Source organism: Hyperolius riggenbachi, chromosome 4 (genome assembly GCF_040937935.1).
Source record: "Hyperolius riggenbachi isolate aHypRig1 chromosome 4, aHypRig1.pri, whole genome shotgun sequence".
Lineage (NCBI taxonomy): Eukaryota > Metazoa > Chordata > Amphibia > Anura > Hyperoliidae > Hyperolius > Hyperolius riggenbachi.
In genome coordinates, this window is record NC_090649.1 from 387,354,942 (window position 1) to 387,376,723 (window position 21,782).

General features: G+C 40.5%; 1 protein-coding gene across 5 annotated transcripts in view; it reads left to right on the forward strand.

The window, feature by feature from the left end:
- The window catches only part of LOC137504126 (interferon-induced, double-stranded RNA-activated protein kinase-like), a 192,171-nt gene that overhangs the window by 99,337 nt on the left and 71,052 nt on the right, over positions 1–21,782 (forward strand). For all 5 annotated transcript variants that reach the window (XR_011019430.1, XM_068232136.1, XM_068232138.1 and 2 more), the window contains 6 exons: positions 1,532–1,664; positions 2,238–2,305; positions 11,556–11,628; positions 15,860–15,915; positions 19,783–19,971; positions 20,909–21,031. Coding sequence is in view for 4 of the 5 variants with exons in the window: in XM_068232136.1 (XP_068088237.1) it covers positions 1,532–1,664; positions 2,238–2,305; positions 11,556–11,628; positions 15,860–15,915; positions 19,783–19,971; positions 20,909–21,031 (642 nt within the window). In the remaining variant the exon portion in view is untranslated. The remainder of the gene's footprint in view (positions 1–1,531; positions 1,665–2,237; positions 2,306–11,555; positions 11,629–15,859; positions 15,916–19,782; positions 19,972–20,908; positions 21,032–21,782) is intronic.

Genomic DNA, 21,782 nt, shown 5'->3' on the forward strand with positions numbered 1-21,782 from the left:
AATTTGTCAGAAATATAGAAACAGATCAGAGTCTCTGTCCAAAGGTCCCCTTCACTACCATACCTACCTGATAAAGTAATCACATTGGCACAGGTGCAGTGGTCATGGAGGTACAGAGTGTGAGCTGGTACCATTCCTGCACCCCGCTGATACTAGGCCGCCTCCTCACTCTAGTGTGGGGAGGTACAGACCCCATAAGAATCCCCATCAGTCAGCACTCATGCTAATTTATTATTAGAGGTCACAAGCAAAATTTGCATAATCCTGCATCAGTTTAGAATTCTTTCCTTTGTGTTGACCATCTCTTTGCACGGATTTTTCAGTTATACAGGGCATTGTTTTTCTTCCACATCAATGATTTGGACTATACTAGGTGCTTAACCACTTTACCCCCGCGTGTACGTATTTCTCCGCCCCTTTTTCCATCCTTTAAAAACCAGGGACGGAGAAACACGTACTTTCCGCGTTCCCGACGCTGCCCGCGCTCCCGCTCGTAAACACGCCGCCCGCCGCTAGTAAAACCGCCGCCGCCCGCTCGCCCAGAGATCAATGAACGGGAAAATCCATTCCCGTTCGTTGATCTAAGCCCCGCAATGATCAGCTGCTCTCCTATGGGCAGCGCGATCATTGTGAGAAAAAACTCACGTGTCCATGCTCATTATACTTCCTCCAAGCTTCCGGAAGGAAGCTTGGAGGTCGCATTAAAACAAAAAGTTACTGTGGCCATCTTGTGGCCAAATAGTAAACTACACCCTACACATTTTTCACATACAAATAAATGACTTTTACACATAAAATTAACTCATTACCTCCCACACTCCCCATTTTTTTTTTTTTTGTAATTAAAAAAAAAATAAAAAATTTACAATTAAAAAAAATACATAAATAGTTACCTTAGGGACTGAACTTTTTAAATATTTATGTCAAGAGGGTATAACACTGTTACTTTATAAACTATGGGCTTGTAATTAGGGATGGACGCAAAACTGAAAAAAATGCACCTTTATTTCCAAATAAAATATTGGCGCCAAACATTGTGATAGGGACATAATTTAAATGGTTTTATAACCGGGACAAAAGGGCAAATACGTTTCATGGGTTTTAATTACAGTAGCATGCATTATTTAAAAACTATAATGGCCGAAAACTGAAAAATAATTATTTTTTTCCCCACATTTTTCCTATTTTCCCATTAAAACACATTTAGAAAAAAATAATTCTTGGCATAATGTCCCACCTAAAGAAAGCCTAATTGGTGGTGAAAAAAACAAGATATAGTTCATTTCATTGCGATAAGTAATAATAAAGTTATAGACGAATGAATGGAAGGAGCGCTGAAAGGTGAAAATTGCTCTGGTGCTCAGGGGGTAAAACCCCTCAGTGGTGAAGTGGTTAAGATCCAACTGAAAATTAATTTTAATTTCGGTATGTGTGTATGCATGTTTGTTTGGGCTGTAGTTATTCATCTAAAAGTATCTGTAAAGCTTTGTTCCCCCTACATGGTTTACAAAGTAAATTTTTGTTTTTAAAGATTTTTCCGCTGTGCCGTTATTGGCCAGCGAAAGTTTCCTGAAGGTAAAGGAAAAAACAAGAAAGAAGCAAAACAGAGTGCTGCACGTTTGGCATTAAAAGTCCTGAGGAATGAGCATCCTGACAGTCTTGAGGTAAATATCACCAGGAGATTCTGTGGTTAGAGCACTAGCCTACAGGCATAATATTTGGGTGGCTGTCAGTTAGGCTACAACCACTTTATTTTAAACTGAAGATAAATATGGTGATTCTAGTACACTGACGGTGGATACAACCTATCTAAATTAATTTGCTGTACAATGCTCATCAGAACCTAGTAAGTTCTTCGCAAACCTGGAATTCTCTGAGCAAATAAGATGCTGAATGCAAAGTATGTTTAGGAAATTTGTGGGCTCCTCTGAGAATGCTATTTTCTTTTTTTTTTTTGTTTTGTTTTGCCACAAAGTACTGAAAATGCTGTTTTTGTACTATATAGTTAATCTTAATTTACGATTTACAACTAGGCATAAAGCAACCTCTTTAACAGTACTATATCTATTCACATGCATTGTAATACTGTATAACATTTTATATGATTAATTTGTTTGGAATGGGTGTTATGTAAACATTGTTAAAATAATGCACATCGCTATTTGTAAAAAAATAAATAAATAAATAATGCACATCGCTACATGTTGAATGTATGTAATGTGTGCCTTCTTATTAAGTTAAAACAGATCCCTGGACTAGATGATGCTGATATAAGACCACAAGAAAGCACTTCTGCATCTGAAAGGTAATTTTGCTATTAAAGTGTTTTTTTGTTTGTTTGTTTTTTTTAATGAAAATATAGTGGCCAAAATATAGTACCACACAGGAGTGTTGGATAATTGTAATGCATCAATAGTTTCATTATTTTATCATGCTGCAATATGTACACTGTTTCTGAAGTCCAAGGGCTATGTATTCTTTAGGGTAATGGGGTATGCTGAGGTTGTGACCCCACCATGGCCCTGGACCAGAGGTGCTCCCTTAAACCTCTTGCATCGGCTCTTCATTTGTGCTATGCTGTTAATGTTTATCTCTGTATGTGCTTTAAATAGTGGTAATTGTTAACAGACTTTTGCTCCAATGACACAGTGGTTGCCCTTAAAGAGAATCTGTATTGTTAAAATCGCTCAAAAGTAAACATACCAGTGCGTTAGGGGACATCTCCTATTACCCTCTGTCACAATTTCGCCGCTCCTCGCCGCATTAAAAGTGGTTAAAAACAGTTTTAAAAAGTATGTTTGTAAACAAACAAAATGGCCACCAAAACAGGAAGTAGGTTGATGTACTGTATGTCCACAAATAGAAAATACATCCATACATAAGCAGGCTGTATACAGCATTCCTTTTGAATCTCAAGAGATCAATTGTGTGTTTCTTTCCCCCGTGCACTGAAGTTTCAAGCTGCTCTTTTCTTCTTGCAAACAGCTTTGCCCTTGTTTGTAATTCCTCAGTATGTGAAAGCCCAGCCAGCTCAGAGGAGGATTTATCCAGCTGATTAGAGCAGCTTCTCTCTTCTCTCTTATCTAAATAACACACAGGCAGTGTGCATAGAGGGGCCAGAAAGGGTGAGTTCATAGCAGAACCACAACACTGAAGAACTTGGCAGCCTTCCAGACACAGGCCGACAAGTCTGACAGGGGAAAGATGCATTGATTTATTACAGAGACTGTCATAGTAGAAAGTGCTGCAGTTAGCCAGAACACATTAGAATAGCTTTTGGAACATGTAGGATGATAAAAAACAGGATGCAATTTTTGTTACGGAGTCTCTTTAAGTATTGGCACTCCAAATCAATCTATATATAAGTGCTTCAGGGGCCCAAAGTAAAACTCACACTGTGGCCAATAGCTCCTTAACTACGCTGCTATATACTTATTTCACTGAAAACCAGAGGACATATGCAAGGGAATAACTAAAATGTATGGGAACCCCAACAAAATTGTGGTGCTCTCCCCACCCCCACTATGGCCCCCAAACTCAAACAAGAATCATAATATCCCTTCCTCTCATAACAAGTGTGGCTGTCATATCTCTCATATCTCCCCTCCCTCTATAAGTGTGGCCAGATTATGTATCTAACAGGTATGACCAGCATATCTCCCCTCTATAACTGTAATCAAATCCCCCACCACTGCCATGTGTGGCCATCATATCCTTCTCCTCCCTCCTTATGAAGTGTGATCTGCAAACGTATCTCTCCCACATGACACACTTCTGTCATAACTGTACACCACCACATAAGTACAGCCACCATAACTATCTACACCCACCCAATGAAATAACAAATATAACACAGTAGCATGTATGGTTAACATGCCATGTGATACAGAGAAACATCAGTAGCCATACTGGGTAGTGCCAGTGGGTGACTGCAGAATACGGGGAAGAAGAAAATGGACCTAACTCTTGGGGTGGCCCGTGTATTGGAGGTGGGAGGGAAGCCTTCTCTCCCCTACATTCCTTCCTTCCTCTCCCCAATACCATCAGAAGTTGCGTCACTGGACAGATGCCATTTATACTTTTGAAGTCAGGAATAATTTAGAAATTTCAGAATTTGTTCAGAGAGGGGAGTAAGCTTGTAGACAGATTTAAGGGTTGTATGTTAAAGCTCTTTGTATCGGTGACAACTGTTTTAATGCACACCTGGTAATAAAGTACAGCTAAGGACTGTATGTGCAACTTGAGTAGGTGGCTTCATAATGCAGGAAGTTTCCACTTTGGTTTTGTTAAAACAAAGATCTGCAGTACATGACCAGTAAAACTGGTATTTGAAGAGATAGATGTATCATCTATAACCGAATAGGTCAATATAGAAAAGTATTACTGAAAGTTGAAATGGGGCCCTTGGCAAGATGGCAGTTTTTGCCCACCGCTAATGTTTTTTTTTTTTAGTTACATTTGGTGGGGGCTAGCTACCTAGAGATACGTTTTCACAGTGAGAGAGTTATCCTGTCACTTCAGTCCTTAAAGCGGATCCAAGATGAAAAACTAACTATAACATGTAACTTGTCTATATATCTTATCTAAAGTTTAGATAGTTTACTCAGCAAATCTAACTGCAAACAGCAAACCGCTTCAATAGAATATGATTATTTCTTCCTGTGATACAATGACAGCAAAAGTCAAAATAAACACAAGTCATACTTACTCCTCAGTGTCTTTCTCCTGTCCAGCGTCCTGTATTTCCACTGTGATCAAGGGAATTCTCTGTACTCTGAATACTCTGTACTCCATTTTGCAAATGGCCATTACCCCATAACAGCTTTCTGGTCAACACACTGTTAAACTGTAACATTGCCCACTTGAGCCATAGGGAAACATAGACATTACTTGGCACAGCAGTTGTCCTCTCAGCTATAGCTGACAGCAACTGTTAAATAACTGACAGCAACTGATATATTTCAGATCTGACAAAATATTGTCAGAACTGGAAGGGATCATTGCCAGAAGAAAATGGTGAGCTTCTGAGAGGAACTGAGGGCAAGGTAACTATGTAATGTTCATTTGAAGTTACCTCATGTGTTTATTTTAAATAATTTTACTCAGTACAGGTTCCCTTTAAGCCCCATTCACACGCTCAACAGCGGTCTTTTATGCATCACACTTTTGTTGTGAAACAAGTTGAAACAACAAAAAAAAAGTATTTTGCTATTGTTCAAAAAGTTGATAAGACTGATAAGAAGTAAATCCAACAGTTGGCTTGAGTTCTTATCAGTCTTATCAGCTTTTTTTTTTTTACTTTCAACTTGTTTCACAACAAAAGTGTGCTGCATAAAAGACTGCTGTTGAGCGTGTGAATGGGGCTTAACAGACAAGTTGGACAGATAGTTGGTAGGTGTGTATGAACCTTTAGGTTTGTCTGAGGTAAATTGTTTAGTGAATATGACATGCCTTATCACCGTGGTGATAACACTAGAAACAGCTCAGAAACGCTATTAAAGACAGGAGATAAGCTTAGTGAATTTTGGCCATTGTATATTTATACAGGTGCATTTGCTGGGATCTGAGGACAGTATTTACTATAGTAAGAGGTTTACTATATCAGGTTTACTATATGCGCAGCATGCGCATGCCCGCTACGCATACACACCCACAAAACAAAACGGCCATGACGCACGTGCACACACCTGCCCCATGCACCTGTCCTCCGGTGCTGTCCGCCAACATGCAGTGCATGCGCGCTGGCCTAAACGCACAGACACAGGAGGACGCAGGGAAACCGGTAGATAACATAGGATACAGACTGGAATCATTGCCTTCATTTCATAAAGGAATATCATCAGTTACCTTGTCTGTTAATGAGACAAACCTTGCAGTGCCCACAGAAGGTCTAGACTTCTCTAGGATAGTTGTACTTTCACAAGCAGGAAACTAAAATTCTCACAGATAAAGAGTGGCACTCTCTCAAAGGGGACGGCGTGCCCAAGCCTCAGTGGATCCCGCACTCCTGGATCCAAGTAGTAGCACACCAAAACGAAGGAGGCTGGCTAAGCCGCATTGCCACATGTTTTTACTGCAACTTCAATAAAAAGCTTTATACTTTTGCAGTGTGAGCCTCCATCGTTTTGCTGTGCTACAAGCAGGAAACTGACAGGCCCATTTTAATAGTGTATGGGGCATGCTGCAACCTTTTCCCACTATTAAAAACAAATTAAAAGTGAACCAGTTCATTGATTAACATAGGCTGTTTCATAAACATAATTTGTTTCAGTGTGCAGGAAAATGTGAAGAAATGCATCTGTTGGAAGAACACCCTAAGGCCTTGTTTACAGTATACTCTGAAAAACTGATGCATTTTAACTTTCCTTAGCAATACGTTCTGAAAAGCTTTCAGTTAAAATGCGTATAGTAAATCCCTGTTTGATAAAATCCTAAAAGAAGGAAAATATCCCACCTCCGCGAACGTGGCCTATCTTAAGCTCCTACTCAAGCCTGGTAAAGACCCGGTTCAACCAGGATTTAGTGGTTCAATACGCCGATTGATTATGGCATACAATGCATTAATGCATACAAACCCAGTAGCACGCTATATTCTCCAGGCTTTCTATCAGAAAATATAACTCTGGAAAAAAGGACCCGCCTGGGTTGCCCGCTATCTCCATTATTGTTTAACTTGGCACTGGAACCTCTGGCAAGAATATTAGCATTGGAAAACAAAGGAGTAGATATTGGGGGGAGCTGGGTATCCCAGGCCATGTTCGCGGACGATGTTCTGCTATTCTTAAATGATCCTGAGACTCAACTTCCTCGAGTATTGAAAGTAATTCACGAAGTTGGGAACTATAGCGGTTTCAAAATTAATATCTCAAAAAGCAAACTCATGTTCTTATCTTCGATGGCTCCACTAATAGATAAATCTCAAATTCCCGTGAAAGTCTGTAGCCTGGTCACTTATTTGGGCATAAAATTTCACAGAGACATAGGCCAACTATATGCTCTAAACTATCAGCCCCCCATCTCGGACATTAAGAGACAATTACAGAGCTGGGAGACATTGCCCATTAATCTCATGGGAAGAGCAGCCCTTATAAAATCGGTAAGTTTTGGTAGGTTACTCTACCCACTTCAAACATTACCTTTGCTGCTAAAACACTCAGACATAAAACAGTTGAATAAAGACTTTGCAGACTTTCTCTAGGGACGAGGTAAACTCAGGATAGCATTATCAAAGTTACATCTACCAAAAGACTGGGGAGGCCTAGCGATTCCAAATATTCGTTGGTACAACTTAGCATGCCTCGTGTGTAATATAAGAGACTAGATAAATGGAACTAGCTTTTACTCTAATTTTGCTTTAGAATCTTCTTTTGCAGAACCATGGGATTTAACTGGATTGCTTCATACTCCACTCAAGGACTTTTCTGCTAAATTAAAATCAAGCAGAATTGTTATAGACACAGTGATTACATGGAGAGAACTTTGCAAATTATTTTTTGGACCATATCGGGTGTCTAAATATATGCCCTTATGGGGCCTACCAGGGTTTCAGGCTAGTATTGCCCACGGGGGATTTCTTGAATGGCAAAAAAAGGGATTAAAAGCCTTGGGGACCTTAATTGACTTAAGGGAGGGTAAGCTTATGTCTTTCTTAGGAGTCCGATCTAAATATAACATTCCCAAGCACCACTTCCTTTATTATGGCCAACTGCAGTCTTATGTCTGAGATCATGGAGGTAAGTTTTCATTGATCTATACATTGAATGACTTTGATAAATTTATTTCTCCTCACACTAGCAAACTGTCCCTTTCTACGATACAATCTAATCTACAACAAATTCGTATCACAAATAAGGCCTTTCACAATTTGCCGCGTTGGTCGAGGGATATCCCGGGGGAGGAAATAGAAAAAAAAATTATTAAAGATTATCGTATATCTTATCAATTAATCTCCGGAGAAAGTTGGAGAGAATCACAACTAAAACTTATCCACAGGGCCAAATACGCTTTTAATATAAAATATAAAAATCCTCCTGCTCATTACGCTTCAATATGTCCTAAATGTGCCTTCCCAGAAGCGGATTTATTTCATTGTTTATGGAACTGTCCAGTAATCTCAGTTTTTTGGATTAAAGTGGCTCAATATATCGATACAATATGTAAAATTAAGCCAGAGATTGAACCACTTCTAATGTTATTTCATTATACTCCATCAAGTGTCACTTCCTCGGGAGGCCCCTCGACAGCCGCTGGAAATATATCAAAACTCGCACATCTAATTATAATGGCAGCCCGTAAGGTGATTTTTAATAAATGGATCTATTCTAGTGCCCCAATGGTGTGGGATGTAAAAGAAGAACTCATCCAGCTTCTAAGAATGGACAGGCTAGAAGCTCTGACATATAAAAGCATAAAAACAAAGTCCTTTTTTAAAACCTGGAGACAGTTTATTCTGAAAGTTTTTTTCTAAAAAAAGAAATAACTGAGATTGTAGCTCCGTTTAAAGATACAAAATAGTACTTGACGGAGCAATTGCTAGGCACTCTGGGGAAGTTGGAGGTGACATAAGTGTTTATTTTATTATAAATTAATCCAGAGACGACAAAGGGGGGGGGGGGGGGGGGTAGAGGGGGTGTTAGGGAGGGAAAGGGAATAAAAGGTTTTGTTTAATAGTGCTGTTTGTGCTAGATCAGTGTGTAGTACTGTAAAACGAAAGTATATGCCATAGTTTGGAATATATACACTGTATCTCTGTGATAAGGAAGTTATTCTGTTTCTTCACTTTTTCCTTTCTGTGTAGCATTCTATACTTCCGAGAATTTTTTTTGGCATTGTTGAACAAAAAGTAAATTTCAAATAAAATTTGTTTGAAAAAAATAAAATGCGTATAGTGGGAACTGAACCATAGGAAAACATGGACATTACTTTAAAAATCAGTTGTCCTTTCAGTTATAACTGAGAGCAACTGATATAATGTAAAAGGACAGTTAACAGATGTTTTCATGAACATTTCAGACAAGGTGTAATCCTGAGGTTGTTTGCTATAGACAGCCAATACTGGCAGCAGTACATTGCAAAGTGTGAACAGATTTCGTAGCTTATTCATTGCTTTGCTTTATAAGGCAAACTAGGTTGTGTCTGTTAATGTTCCTTAAGCCCCATCTACACTATACAAAATTTTTTGTACGATTCGATAACAATTCTATTTACGATCCGATTAAATCCGACATGTCTGATCGGGATTCAATTCGATTTGCCATTGTTTTGCAATGGCAAATCGAATTGAATCTAATCCCGATCGGATATGTCGGATTTAATCGGATCGTAAATAGAATCGTTATCGAATCGTACAAAGAATCGGATCGTGTAGATTGGGCTTTAACCACTTCACCCTAACTGGACGAAAATTTCCGTACAGTTAGGCTGCGCGCACTCCCGCAGGTCGCGCGTGCTCCCGTGCCCCCCCCCCCCCCCCCCCCTCTGGGCGTGCTCCCGCCGCCGGCCATTAGCCCAGCCATCAATGAAAGGGATTATAGATCCCTTTCATTGATCGCGGCCCCCCCCCCCCCCCCCCGGAGAAAAGCCGACAGCGTCTCTTCAGACGCTGCGGCTTTTCTGAGCTCTGGTCTTCTTTCTTCTTCCTGGGAGCGAAATCGATCGCTACCAGGACTTTTTGACTGTGGCCATCTTGTAGTAGTAAAACTACACCCCAAACCACATTTTATTAAAGAAATACATTTTTACACATTTAAAATCCCCTGTTTACCTCCCACACCAAAAAATACCCACATACAAGTTTTAATAAAAAAATAAAATAAAAAATTACAAATAATAATTAAAAAAAATTAATAATAAAAAATAATAATAAAAAATAATTAAAAAAAAAGGGTCTGAACTTTTTAAATATTCATGTCAAAGCAGTATATCAATATGATTTAATAAATTATGGGCTTCTAAATAGTGATGGATGCAAATTGAAAAAATGCACCTTTATTTCCAAATTAAATATCGGCGCCATACATTGTGATATGGACATAATTTAAATGGTGTAATAAGCGGGAGAAATTGGTCAATAAAGTACATAGGTTTTAATTATGGTAGCATGTATTAATTTCAAACTATAATGGCCAAAAGCTGAGCAATAATGATTTTTTCCATTTCTTTCTTAATATTCCTGTTAAAATGAATTTAGAATAAATTAATTCTCAGCAAAATGTATCACCCACAGAAAGCCTAATTGGTGGCGGAGAAAACAAGATCTAGATCAATTCATTGTGATGAGTAGTGATAAAGTTATTGGCAAATGAATGGGAGGTGAAAGTTGCTCAGATGTAAAAAAAAATCTGAACCCTGTAGGCTGAAGTGGTTAAAGTGCCCATTAACGATACAATTTTCAGTGAGGGATTGCCAGAGTGATCAGATAAATGTGATTTGTAAATAAAATATCATAATACGTTGATTATTTATCACATCAACAAACCAATCTGTATATCCTATCCATCACAATTATTATAAAAAAGAAATGTTTATATGATTGACTTAAATTGTCATTGAATGATTTATAATCATTTACAGCAGGGGTCTCAAACTCGCGGGCCATTTGCGGCCCTCGATACAATATTTTGTGGACCTCGCCGGCAAAAGCTTCCTTATAGTTCCCTTCAGTGCTTCCAAGTAATCCTCCGCATCCCCGCCACTAAACGAGTGCTGCTGAGCCCCCAAATCGCCTGGGGAGCAATCCGCCGGCATTTCCAAGAAGGGGCAGAGCTTTCAGCTTCAGCTCTGCTCCTCCTGACATCAATCGCTGCACAGATCGCCGCCTCTCCCCGCTCCTCTCTGTGAAGGAAGAGTGAGAGGGGCGGGCAGAGTCGGCAATGCGCCGCGATTGTGAAATTCCTTATGCGGCCCAGCCTCATCCTGACTTTGCCGCCTGCGACCCCCAGGTAAATTGAGTTTGAGACCCCTGATTTACAGTCTATGTGGGACATCGGTGTTTATTTTCTGCCAATCTGATCACATTTTATCTGATCGCTAGTATGATTCTTTGCTGAAAAATGTCCCGTCAGTGGGCACCTTTAGATACCGGTGTCGATATGACTCAGTGCTATAGTTTAAATAGCCTGTAAACCTGATGTGGATCACTTGGTTCATGAAGTAAACCTGTGTTCAGTAACACGGTACACTACTCTACTCCTACCACTATGCAGTGGTAAGCCTGGTCAACAACATGTTGTTAACGCTAACTTTAATTTTATGCAGCTTGGAATTGGACCAATCAAGTGCAGTAACTGATTATTTTGAGTAGTTCAATCCCAGGTTGCATGCAGTTGCATAAAATTAACAAAACTGAAAATTCTCAGCATCTTATTGTGACCATCTCTAGTTAGTAGGTTTTGTATCATGACGTACCCAAAAGCTGCATTTGTAACTTGTAACAACCTCATCAGAAATGCAGCATTAACGTCTGTATTATTAATAAAGCTACAAAGATGTACTTTTTTTTGTATCCCCTCTAATAACATTATTGTTTATGTCCGTATACATTTTTGCTCTTGCAGTACAGGAGAAAGTTCTGCAAGTTCATCAATCTCTAGGAATCAAACATCAGACCCTGAAACCAGTGATTCACAGGTACGATAAAATATGTTTTTGTATGCGCACTGAGGTAGACTTTGCAAAATCGGTACAATGGAGCAGAACTGGTTAAATGGTAGAGCTGACGTCCGGATCAAGGATTCTGATTAATTTGTTCAATCAGCTGTTGCACTTATGTTGTATGTATGTATCTGTGAGTCAGTGTCTGTTATCACAGCCACAATAGACCTCGTTACTGAACTGCTGTTTGCCTTTCTGTATAGAGGCACTTTTGACATTGAATCCCTTCACAAACTTATTATCTTAAAGCAGATCCGAGCTGAAAAACTAACTATAACAAGTAACTTGTCTAAATATCACATCTAAAGTTTAGATAGTTTACAAAGTAAATCTAGCTGCAAACAGCTTTAATAGAATATGATTATTTCTTTATTTCTTCCCGTAATACAATGACAGCAGCCATGTTGTTTGTAAACATTACACAGAGGCAGGCTTATCTGCATCTTGAGCACACAAAAAACAAAAACTAACCCTCCTCCCATCTCCCTCTGAAATCTCTGGCTAGTAATACCTCCCCCTGCCCAGACTGAGCTCCCATGAGCCCTTGCTACTGTCTGAAAGTGCCTTTGCTCTCTGAAACCCTGTGGGCGTGTCTTGTTTAGTTTATAGGGAATTAGAGTATTTGGCTTGAGGAATGCCCTATAAACAATAGGAAAGGAACACAATTATGCAAGGAGTAAAAGTTAATCTCTGATCCACTTTAACCTTCCTGGCGGTAACCCCCAACGTAGTTCGGGGTAAGCCACGCAGGAGGTTTTCTCAGGCCCTGCTGGGTCGATTTGCTTAATTTTTTTTTTTTTGCTGAACGCAGCTAGCACTTTGCCATGGCGACGGGGGAAGCCCTCCAGGAAATCCCGTTCTTTGAATGGGATTTCCTGATCGAAGCGGACAGGGGGATGCCGCTGAGCAGCGGCCTTCGGCTCGCTACAGGATTTAAAAAAATAAAAAAAAAACTGCTGCGCTGCCTCCTGGTGGAAATCATTAGAATGCCTGGAGAGTTAAAGCGGATCCGAGATGAAAAACTAAATATAACAAGTGACTTGTATATATATCTTATCTAAAGTTTAGATAGTTTACACAGCAAATCTATCTTCAAACCGCTTCAACAGTATATTAATATTTTTCCCTGTGATACAATGGGAGCAGACATGTTTTCTGCTTGTCACTATTACACAATTACACACACAGGCAAGCTTATCTGTATCTAGGCATGCTAATCTGCATATTCTGTGAAAACTCCACTCTTATCTCCTCCATTACACAGGCAACTGATCTGTATCTGCACTGCAGCTCTCAGATTGTGTAATTTCTGCCTCTGAAATCTGTAGCTAGTAACACCTTTTTCACCTGCCCAGACTGAAATCCCACAATCCCTTGCAAGCGCCAAGGCACTCTGGAGAAGCTGTGGGTGTGGCTTGTTTAGTTTATAGGGAATTAGCGTATTAAAACAAAACAAGTATTTGGCTTGAGGAATGCCCTATAAACTATATGTAAGGAACACAATTATGCAAGGAGTAAAAGTTCATCTCGGATCCACTTTAAGGTAGCCATAGGTGAGAACATTGGGCACGATTATCCCAATGTAAACAATGTGTATTGAAAAGCTCTTCATTCACAAGATTGCAGCTTTCAATCTTGATCCAGTTTCTGCTGAAATCTCATTATCTTCGAGCTGCAGCTGACCTACCTGCTGGCCAGTCAGTAAAAATGTTCTGCTTTTTCTGATCAGCATACATTCAACAAGAGCTCCGCAGTAATTTGGGCTTTGGAGAAAGCCACAAATGGAATATCTGTAAAATTGCCAATATTCTACTAATTCATTTGTAATTTTTACTGATATTTTACGAACACCTAAGCTAACCCTGTTCTCACATGGGCCCTCCCTCTACCAATATCTACCTGATTTCGCCCAATAAAATTTGCCAATATTTATGCATTAGCTGAACCTACTCTCAAAGGAGCCCATCTATTCATGCCTAAGGCTCAACACACACCATACAATCTTAGTTGTTCAATCTTACCACTTTCATGTAGTATAAGAGCTTATCCAATTAATCATTCAAGGTATTTTCAATCTGTTGGCCCTTATACTACATAGATTTGGTAAATCTGTACAACCAGGATTGTATGGTGTGTGTTGAGCCTAATACTGACAAGCACAGGGCTGGACATCATTCTGTCATGCTGATTGTGTTAGAATAGCAGTCTGGATGCTTTAAAAGAAAGGTGATGCTTGAAATCAATGTTCTTCCTCTGTTATCCATGGTTACCTAAAATTAAATGCAGGCAGTCATCATTGTGTTACATAAAAAGGGCTTCACAGGAAAGGATATTGCTGCTACTAAGATTGCATCTAACTAAACCATTATTAGTTCATCAAGAACTTCAAGTAGAGCTATTAACATCAGGTGTGCTTACCTTAATTTGCAACTACCTACTGATAATGTAGGTGATCGCGCTATACTTTTTCTTGATATCGCCAAGGCCTTCAAGAGTGTTGAATGGCAATATTTATATGCTGTCCTTGAGGCAATGCAGGTTGGGCCGTCTTTTTATCGTTTGATAAAGATTCTTTACAACGCCCTGATCGCATGTCTATGGGTGAATGATTCATTATCTCCAAGTTTTAAGTTAGGGAGATGTACCAGACAGGGGTGTCCTTTATCACCCCTGCTCTTTGCAATAGCTATAGAATCTCTGGCAGAATTAGTTCCGGTAATTTAAACCGTGGATTTAGATTTGGTGCCATGGAAGAAAAACTTAGCCTATACGCGGACGACACTTATTTTGTAAAAAAAAACTAAAAACTTCTCAGGCTCAGGAGAGATGTTTAGTGTTAGAAATGGCAGCAGGGAGGTGCAAGTGCACACACAGTGAGACAGACTTTTGAAGGGTGGGCTGGTGTCAAAAAGGGGTAGTAAAGAAGTCACTCCTCTAAAGTTAATCAAAGCAAGGTTGATATTCTGCAAAAAGTACATGGATTGGACTGCTGCGCACTGTGGTAAAGTCATTTTCTCTGAGGAAGCCCCTTTTCAACTGTTTGAGGCATCTGGCAAAATGATTGTCCAGAGAATGAAAGCTAAGCACCACCATCAGTCTAGAACCCCACAAATTCTGACAAAATCCATGCATTGCTTATGAAATAGGTTGTCCTGTGTCTGGATTAAGACATACGGTAGATTGACAGCATGTCAGGGTGGATTGCAGAGGTCTTGAAAAAGAAAGGCTAACACTAAAAATATTGACTCTACACAAAATGAATGTACTTGTCAATAAAAGCTTTTGACACTTATGAAATGCTTGTAAATATACTTCAATACATGCCAGAAACAGCTGACAAAGAGATGTAAATACACTCAAGCAGAAAACTTTGTGAAAACCTGTATTTGTGCCCTTCTCAAAACTATTGGCCATGACTGTAGTATGTGTACAAGGCTTAAAGTCTACTGGAAGGAAAAAGGGGCCTACAAATTGAGATAAAAAACAGAGGAGAAGAGTACATGGGCCAGAACCAGGTGATAAATGAGTTGGCAGGGAAAATGGGTTTAACACATAAGAGAGGTGAGGGGGGGGGGAACCAGAGGTGGCATCAAGGTTTCTGTTTTATCATAACTAGATTTACAGTCCGGTCCATACATATTTAACTGCACACTACTGTCAGCTTTAATTTGAGGGTATTTACATCCAAATCAGGTGAACAGTGTTTGCATATGTGCCTCCCACTTGATAAGGGACCAAAAGTAATGGGACAGAATAAAAATCATAAATAAAACTTTCACTTTTTAATTCTTGGTTGCAAATCCTTTGCAGTCAGTTACAGCCTGAAGTCTGTAACGCGTAGACCTCACCAGACGCTGGGTTTCATCCCTGGTGATGCTCTGCCGGGCCTCTACTGCACCTGTCTTCAGTTCCTGCTTGTTCTTGGGGCATTTTCCATTCAATTTTGTCTTCAGCAAGTGAAATGCGTGCTCAATCCGATTCAGGTCAGGTGATAGACTTGTCTATTGCATAACATTCCACTTCTTTCCCTTCAAAAACTCTTTGGTTGCTTTTGCAGTATGCTTTTGGTCATTGTCCATTTGCACTGTGAAGCGCCGTCCAATGAGTCCTGAAGCATTTAGCTGAATATGAGCTAATAATATTACCTGAAACGCTTCTAAGTGCATGTATGTAATATCTACATTAACTTGTTTGTTTTACCCCTTAGGTGGAAATTCGTAGAATACCCACTGCAATCACACCTGCTTCAAGCAGACCTCATAGGTACACTTTCAATGGGACTGCTTTTTACCTAAGTCTTCATAAATGTCGCTTTTGGAATGTAACAGAGCAGTATAAAAAGTTGTCTACTTGTTCAGGATTACTTTTTTTTTTATTAGGACTCTGCATGCATCTTGCAGGCCAACCCAAAATAAGTTTTCCAATTGATACATAGGTGGTAGAAGTCATGAAGTACTTGAGAATTATTATTATTATTTAGTATTTATATGGTGCCTTAACTAGCATCCTCAACAATGTTTTACAAACTTGTCTTGTCTCTCAGAGGAGCTCACAACTTCATCACCACCATAGTCATATGGGCATTCCAACAATGCCTGGAGGGGGGCGATTGCTATGTAACCTGCACTGCACTGATGGGTATAATGCTTCAATCCATGCTCAATAGATTTCTGCTGAAATCTGTTGAAATTGAATATGTCATGTAATGCTAGGTACACACCATACAATTTTCTGGCAGATTTACCTGCCAGATCAATTATTTCCAACATGCCCGATCTGAATTTCAATCGGTTTTTCAATAGTTGTTGTTTTTTTTTTTTTTATAGTTTTTCGATTTTATTTATTTTTTTATCGATTTTCATAGATTTGAATGAAAAACGATCGGAAAATTGCAAGATCGATTGAAATTCAGATTGGACATGTTGGAAATAATCGATCTGGCAGGTAAATCTGCCAGAAAACTGTATGGTGTGTACCTAGCATAATGCTGGGGATACACGGTACGTTTCTGTACCATGTATTGACCAGCTGATCCGGCCAGCTGATAATATTCAGCCGGGCCGATCAAGCCGCTCGACCCCCGCCCGCTCGATTCCCGCTGGTGGACAATGGCAGGGAATCAAGCAGCTGATGAGGAGGGCCGGCGGGGACGAGCGGTAATCGATCCGCGGGGACGCGGCTGGGGTCGATCCGGCGGCTAATTGAGCCGCCGGTCGACCCGTCTATTCCCACCTTTAGAGCGATCGCCGTCTGATCCAATTCCAAACAAGGAGCAATCGACCAGTTTGGCATATTGAGCTGCAATACACTCATGTATGCCTAGCCTTACTGACTGCTAAGAGATGATAGAGGTCTCTACAGAGTTTGTTCAATGTTTAAAAAATGTATGTAGAGGTTGTGCTTATTACTCCTGCCCAAGTTCGTATCGTCACCCTATAGTGAAAATTCATATATTCTGCAGACATCACATCTCTGTGTAGCCTCTGAGAAGTTTAATCTACATGGGCTGTGTTTACAGAATAGCCCATGGCTAACAATACATAGGCAGCAGGGGTCCAGTGAATGAGGTAGCAGGCTACTGCTTACCATCACTCTAATGCTGGGTACACACAGTAATATTTTCTGTGAGATTTTGCGACCCGTTCGTTTTTTCCACACGATTTTGCACCCGATTTTGTGCTCGATTCTCTTATCTTTATTTGTTCTTCTTATCTTTTTCCATTCACCGCTATGAGAAACCGAGCGCGGAAACTATCGGGAGCAATATCGGACATGACGGATTTTATCAATCGGATCCATCTATCATACGGAAAATCGTACCGTGTGTATTAGGCATTAGCATATGTCAACAATTAAAGAAGACTCAATCATTGTAACAGACATCCACCCTGTAATGTCTTGGGTTTTTTTTTTTTTTATATCGAGGACTGATGCTAAATTATGAGCTCACCTTCACAGGGCACAAAGTGCATGGTACTTATTCAGCAAGTCTTAGGGCTGGTTCAGACGGACGCTTGCAGAGCGTTTACTGCCAGCGTTCAGGGCTTAGCGTTAAACGCTCCCATTCAAGTGAATGGGAGCGTTTGTACCAAGCTTTTATGCGCGTTTGCACGAACGCGGCGTTCGGGTCCCGATTTTCTCTGGCGTTCAAGGAGCCCCTGGAAGCTACATGTTGCTTCCAGGGGCGGTTAACCGCGACGGGTAATGTCCCCCTAGGGGAAGAAAAAACGCGACCGCATCCGAACGCAATGCGAACGCTGCTGAAAGCCCGAACGCATTGCCGCCGCGACGCCAACGAATGCGACGCCTCCAAACGTCCGTCTGAACCAGCCCTTAGTAAAAATCAGGACAGCTTTTGGAGTCCTGCTAGGCCCTTCACTTTCCTGTCCCGATGTTTGCTAGTGCATGTTTAACCATACAGGTTTCAATAACTCTGCGGTTTTGAGCTTCAAGTAAGTAAATGCAACTGCCTTGTGTCCAGATGGCGAAAGTATTGTCAAGGTTCAGGATATGATTCAGAAATCTCAGTGGTGGGGTTTTTGGTGCCGTCTACAGAGAAAGCAAAATAAGACTAGTTGGCCTCTGGTAGCTTGTAGCATGTCACAGGGCTGCAACTGTACGAACATGTCTGTTGTTATTGCTAATGACATCCTCAGCAGGCCCTGGCACACATTTAAAGCGGACCGGAACTCAGAACTTCCGCTCTGCTCTAAAAGGTTCGCAACAGCATAACCTTTAACCCCCTTGCCATTCTAAAAAAATCCGGCAAGGAGGCAGCGCCGCACTTTTTTTTAATTAATTATTTTTTTTTAAATCCTGTAGCGAGCCCAGGGCTCGCTACATGATAGCCGCTGAGCGGCGGCATCCCCCCACCCACTCCGATCGCCTTCGGCGATCAGAGTATGCAGGAAATCCCGTTGAGAACGGGATTTCCTGCAGGGCTTTCCTGGTCGCCATGGCGACCGGGCGGGATGACGTCACCGACGTCATGGACGTCGTGACGTCAGAGGGAATCCCGATCCGCCCCTTAGCGCTGCCTGGCACTGATTGGCCAGGCTGCGCAGGGGTCTGGGGCGGGGGGGGGGGGGTCGGCTCGGCGCGGCGAATCGGCGGCGAACGGCGGCGATCGCGTACTACACGCAGCTAGCAAAGTGCTAGCTGCGTGTAGGAAAAAAAATTTATGCAAATCGGCCCAGCGGGGCCTGAGAAATCCTCCTGCGCAGGTTACCCCGAACTGTGTTCGGGATAACCGTCAAGGAGGTTAAAGAAAAACATTTATTTGTTACAGCTGATACAAATCCTGCAATAAATATGCAGTGTATCTATTTCTTGCTTTCATGGAAGCAGACATATTAACATCCTGTGCTTTCAAATTAGCCTCTATGCTGTGGCAGTCAGCTGACACGGCTAAGGGATCAAATTACAGTTGTGATTAGTCACAGATGAGGGGGAATTAGATGGGCTAAACTCTCTAAATACAAAGCGGGGGCATTTTTCTGTTTTCTTTCTGTCCTGTGCAAGAGTTCCGGTCCACTTTAAGGCCTTTGGCAGGTGCACCCCTATTGCATCTGTCTTTTGGGCACATCTGCGTAATTTTAGCACTGTTATCCCAGTGCCTGGTGATTTCTCTCTTTTGTGTCTTCAAAATGTGGTATTTGATAGGTGCACCCTATTGAATCAGCATACACCTTGTCAACCACATCCATATTATGTACTAATATAGTATTGTCATGTATATTATTGTCTGGCTATTAAGTACTATTGCTTGTTTCTCCTATTGTACAGCACCATGTAAGATGGTGCTATATAAATTAGCAATAATGATTTATTATTATTTGGATGCAGAATATCTGATTTAGATCTGTGATGGTAGGTACACACAATGCAATTTTCAGACAGATTTACTGTCAGATCGATTATTTCCAACAAGTCCAATCTGATATCCTATCGATTTTTCCATAGAAATCAGATCGGACATGTTGGAAATAATTGATGTGACAGTAAATCTGTCAGAATTGCATCGTGTGTACCTAGCCTAAGCCCCAATATCCTAAAATGCTTTGGTTTTTTTACTTTATTTTTCAGACACATTTAAAGCTGTGATTTTTAATAAAGTGTGTTTGTTTATAGGCGAGTAGAGCTAGCAGCCAAATTCCCAAATCAAGAGCAAGTAAATTGCGAACCTATAAATCAAGAGCAAGTAAATTGCAAACCCGCAAATGAAGAGCAAGTAAATTGCAAACCCGCAAATGAAGAGCAAGTAAATTGCAAACCCGCAAATCAAGAGCAAGTAAATCGCAAACCCACTACTGACTTAATGTAAGTTTGCATTTTATGGTGATTGCCTGTTTTGATATTTTGCTCACATATACTATCATTTAGAATCAGGGCTGTGGAGTTAGAATCAGAGTCGAGGAGTCTGAGTAACTTTGGGTGCCTGGAGATGGAGTCGGTGGTTTCATAAACTGAGATGTAGGAGTTGGATGATTTTTGTACCAACTCCGTAGCCCTGTTTAGAAAATCAGCGCGGTCAGAAATTCCAACTGATGTTCATCAATAAGATGAAGAGGCTTTTTAGTCTAGTCTAGCTGTGTAACTGATTCGCTTAACACTTTCATTTAAGTGGCTTAATTTTGCCAAATGTATGATGCATGCTTATGCATACATTTAAAAATGTACATTTGTTCCAGAGTAGAATGCATTATAAAAAATTTTTTTCCAACGTCGCTGTCACCATAGGTTGTAAAATTATCACAGGTTTTGGATTGGCCCATCTCATGGGAGGATTTTCAGTAGATAGCCCTGTCGCCAAAACGTTGTGCAAGCAAGTAGGGTGGCTGGCATCTTGGTAGAGATCCCTTCCAGGGAGTGCTTTTTGTAAAGAATAAAGGAAATAATGATGATCCCCATGAGGAGATGGACTAGCCCAAAACCTGTCAGATTTTCACTACCTACTGTAAACGGCAACAAAGGAGAAAAGTAAAGTTATCAATTTTCCTTGGCAGATTCTATTTGTGGCACGTCCTTCCATAAGAATTTTCCTTGTTAGTTTTTGCAAATATTTGTTTTTAATGTTTCTTAATGAATTATAAAGCTCCAGCTCTGGATTATCCATTCATGGCACTGGGAAATTTTCACTACAATGTTATTTTGTGGTCTACAGATCAATCGGCGTAATGTACACATAAAGTTTGCGAATTGCTTCTTGCTTTACTGCTGTATATAGTAATATTTATTTTTTCCTGTCTTCGTTAAGCTTCCAGAAAGATTTTGACAAGATAAAAATACTTGATTCTGGTGGATTTGGAACAGTTTACGGAGCAAGAAAAATACTGGATCAAAAGTATTATGCTGTGAAAAAAGTAAAGAAGCGCTCAGAGTAAGTTTCTTCCTATGGAATTTAAATTAAAGTGGAAAAAAGTTAGCAGTCCGGGATACAACACCGTTACACTGGTAGCAATGTTAAGTCAAACCTTTAACCACTTAAAGGGGCACTGTGGTTAAATAACTGGTTATAATGTCATTTAATATAAAATATGTGCAAGTGTAGCAATGTTTAACACATATATTGTGGCAGAAAAAAAGTCTATTTCAATATTACATTACCCTTAGTTACAGATGAGTGGCGTCAGCAGAGGAAATTATCTGACGCCAAATCAGCACATACCATTGTGCAGTAGGAGGCAGCTTATCAGCTGTTTGAGCTGCTGTTTTAATCCCCACTTTGATGTTTTGTTAGAGGACTCCTCCAACTCCTATAACGGCTCACTCAAGCAGTTTTATTACTCATCTCAGCCGCCCTACGTCTCAGGACTTTGACATACGGCTCTGATGAAAAGAATGCAGGACACAGATACAGCTCAGAGAGCTGGTCTCCACAGCAACGGACAACAATGTGTCCGTTCCTGAGCCAGCTGGGATGCCTCAGCCAGGAGCATTTTTTCATCAGAGCCGTATGTCAAAGTCCTGAGACGTACGGCGGCTGAGATGAGTAATAAAACTGCACGAGTGAGCCGTTATAGGAGTTGGAGGAATCCTCTCTTGAAACATCAGAATTAGAATCATTTATTTCGCCAAGTACAACGGGGGTTGTACCCGGAATTATTTTTGGCACATACAGGGTCGGTGAT